The 2,717-nt window shown below is 45.6% G+C and overlaps 1 protein-coding gene across 1 annotated transcript; it reads left to right on the top strand.

Moving 5' to 3' along the window:
• Positions 1-1,579: 1,579 nt before the first annotated feature.
• LOC136847936 (uncharacterized) lies at positions 1,580-2,221 on the top strand. The gene has a single exon (XM_067119954.1). It carries the CDS (start codon positions 1,580-1,582, stop codon positions 2,219-2,221), a length of 642 nt encoding a protein of 213 aa, XP_066976055.1.
• Positions 2,222-2,717: the final 496 nt, after the last annotated feature.

Below are 2,717 nucleotides of genomic sequence, written 5' to 3'. Positions count from 1 at the left end.
ATACAGATTGATCTAAATCTTCCTCTGATATAGATTTGCTGCAATATCTTCTGCAAAACAAATAAGTTTTTATTATCTTAAAATTAACCTGTTTTCAAAGCAAGATTGTCTGGAATATGGTTAGCCATTTATATTAAAAACAGGTCATTAAAGAAATATACCAGACTTAAAAAGTTAGTTAGTTATAAATGATTTGTTTAACCAGACCTCTTAACTCTTTTAGGGTTCTTCTCGGGCTGTAATTTGTATTTTTCCTAGGATACAAATTTGTCTTTTTATAAATGGAGTACTTAACTAAAGGTGTGCTGTGGGTGTCGCTTACTTATGTAGATAAACAAAAACCAATCGGATAGGCCTATGAGTCACTCTTGACCTGACCTGGCTTAGCTCTCCCATTTTGTGAATCAGCCTGCTTGCAGTGCTGCTCACCTCAATGATTGGGAGAGATCAGAGCCAAAATGAGCAGCAGAGGAAGGTAAATTTCTCTATGAAAATGTTGGTTCATATCCTAGGAAAAATATAAATTATATAAATTACTTTTATAATTTTGTATTTTTTCCGATGGGAATATGAACCTACACTCTCACAAGTAGAGCCTCACATATAGATGGGGTGCTGATCTATCCAGAGTGGCAGCTGGGCATGCCCTGGCATGGTAGTGCCGTACCTCTCAGTGCCTTCAGATCTACCTCCTGTATAGCTCAGATCACTAAACAAACACGGGACTAGCCCATTCCTGTACTCTCTACATCATCCAGGGGCATCAGACGATACCTCCAGTCTCTTCCTGGATGGAGCCTCCCCTTGGGCTCACTAACCTTACAGCATCGAGGCTGCCACCACCAGGCCCAAGGTAAAGGTGTCTAAGGCTGTGTGGGCCAAGTCCCGCTGGTAGAAAGATGTGAAGTTTGATTGCCTCTTCCAGATTCCTACCTTTAGGACCTGTATGACGGAATGGTTCTTCTTGTATGCCATCAAGGGTCTTATTCTTCTGATGTCATGGGGCTTAATCCTTGCTGGGGGATGCTCGATACCTCCTGTGGATGCGTGTGCCCTGATTATGGCTTCTCTCAGCCAGAAAGAGATCATATTCCTGCAGACCTCTCTTTTCTCATAGTCTGCATTTGTGAAAAGTCTCCTGCAGGCGGGTCTGTAAGGGCCCGTATGCTTCAAGTACTGCCTCAGAGCTCTGACTGACTGGACACAGAACCATCTCATCCTTATCACCCCCAACGAAGTCCTTCAACAACAGGATGGAGAAAGCTTTGAATTTAAAGTCCAGGATTGCAGGGGTCTGGGTCTTGGCCATGAAGTCTGGGACGAATTCTGAGATAGAGAACCAACCCCCTACATCCTGAGCAGCTATAGCCTGAAGTCCTCTGTGGAATTCCTCGAAGTGATCCGAAACTCCTTGGGCGCAGGGACCATTGCCTCTCTGGATGTAGAGAGTCTATTCACTAACGTACCGGTGGATGAAACCATCCACATTATCCTGAACAGAGTGTATAGAGACCCAATGATGACCCCACTGAACATCCCGGAAGGTTCCTTGAAGGCGCTGCCAGAGATTTGTATGAAGATGGCGCCTTTCACTACCCACAGAGGGCACATGTATAGACAGAAAGATGGCGTTGCAATGGGCTCTCCACTGGGCGTCCTCTTTGCAAATTTTTACATGGGCACTGTAGAAGAACGTGTCTTTGAGAGAATCCAGCGGCCAAAGAAAAATGCATGTTATATCGACGATGTCTTCGTCCAAGCAGACGGCGAAGAGGAGGTTGAAGCCCTTCGTCAGGCGTTCCAGCAATGTAGTGTGCTGAACTATGCTGTCGAGTTCAGCACAGACGACTGGCTCCCCTTCCTCGACGTTATGGTCACAAAGATGGAGCGGAACTTGAAGACATCAGTTTACACGAAATCTAACAATTTGGGATTATGCTTGAATGGAGATAGCGAGTGCCCTGCTAGGTTTAAGACTACGACGGTCAGGACCTTCATTAGAAGGGCCCTCTCCCACTGTTCCACCTGGCAAGACACTAACAAGGAATTTGAACGTGCTGCACAAATGTTGGTGAATAATAACTCATCAACAAGGAAATCCGAACTGGCCTGGAGAAATGGTATAGCAGTGACAGCGCACAACCTGCCCCCCAAGAAGACATCAAGATATATTTCAAGGCCTGTATGCATCCCCAGTACCATGAGGACGAGAGCTCCATGAAGAAAATCGTCATGGAGAACGTCACCCCAACCAAGGATAATAAGAGGATAAATCTAATAATATATTACAAGAACCATTGCACCTGTGATCTCGTGATGAAGAATAACCCCTCTCCACCAGCAAGGGACCCCCTCAAGCAGAAGAACGTGGTCTACCAATTTGTAAGTCCTGTCCGAGGATGCCCCGGCATTTATATTGGAATAACCACAATGCGTCTGTCAAAGAGGATCTCCTACCACACCCAGGAAGGTGCCATCATGAACCACGCTCGTGCCACCCACAATACTTCCATCTCCCGCGACAGTATTATACAAAATATAAGTATAATTGGGAGAGCCGCTGACCCCCAACATCTGTGCCTGCTGGAGGCGCTCCTCATTGCTGAGAAAAAGCCTACAGTGAACACGACGCAGGGGGCATTGCTCCTACCCACGAATTTGAGAAGAACAATGCCGAATAACCACCAAATTCAACAAATACATGAAAATGACAACCC

Source organism: Macrobrachium rosenbergii, chromosome 18, assembly GCF_040412425.1.
Source record: "Macrobrachium rosenbergii isolate ZJJX-2024 chromosome 18, ASM4041242v1, whole genome shotgun sequence".
Classification (NCBI taxonomy): domain Eukaryota; kingdom Metazoa; phylum Arthropoda; class Malacostraca; order Decapoda; family Palaemonidae; genus Macrobrachium; species Macrobrachium rosenbergii.
Note: the sequence above shows the minus strand (reverse complement) of the source record. Positions and strands in the feature narration are given on the sequence as shown.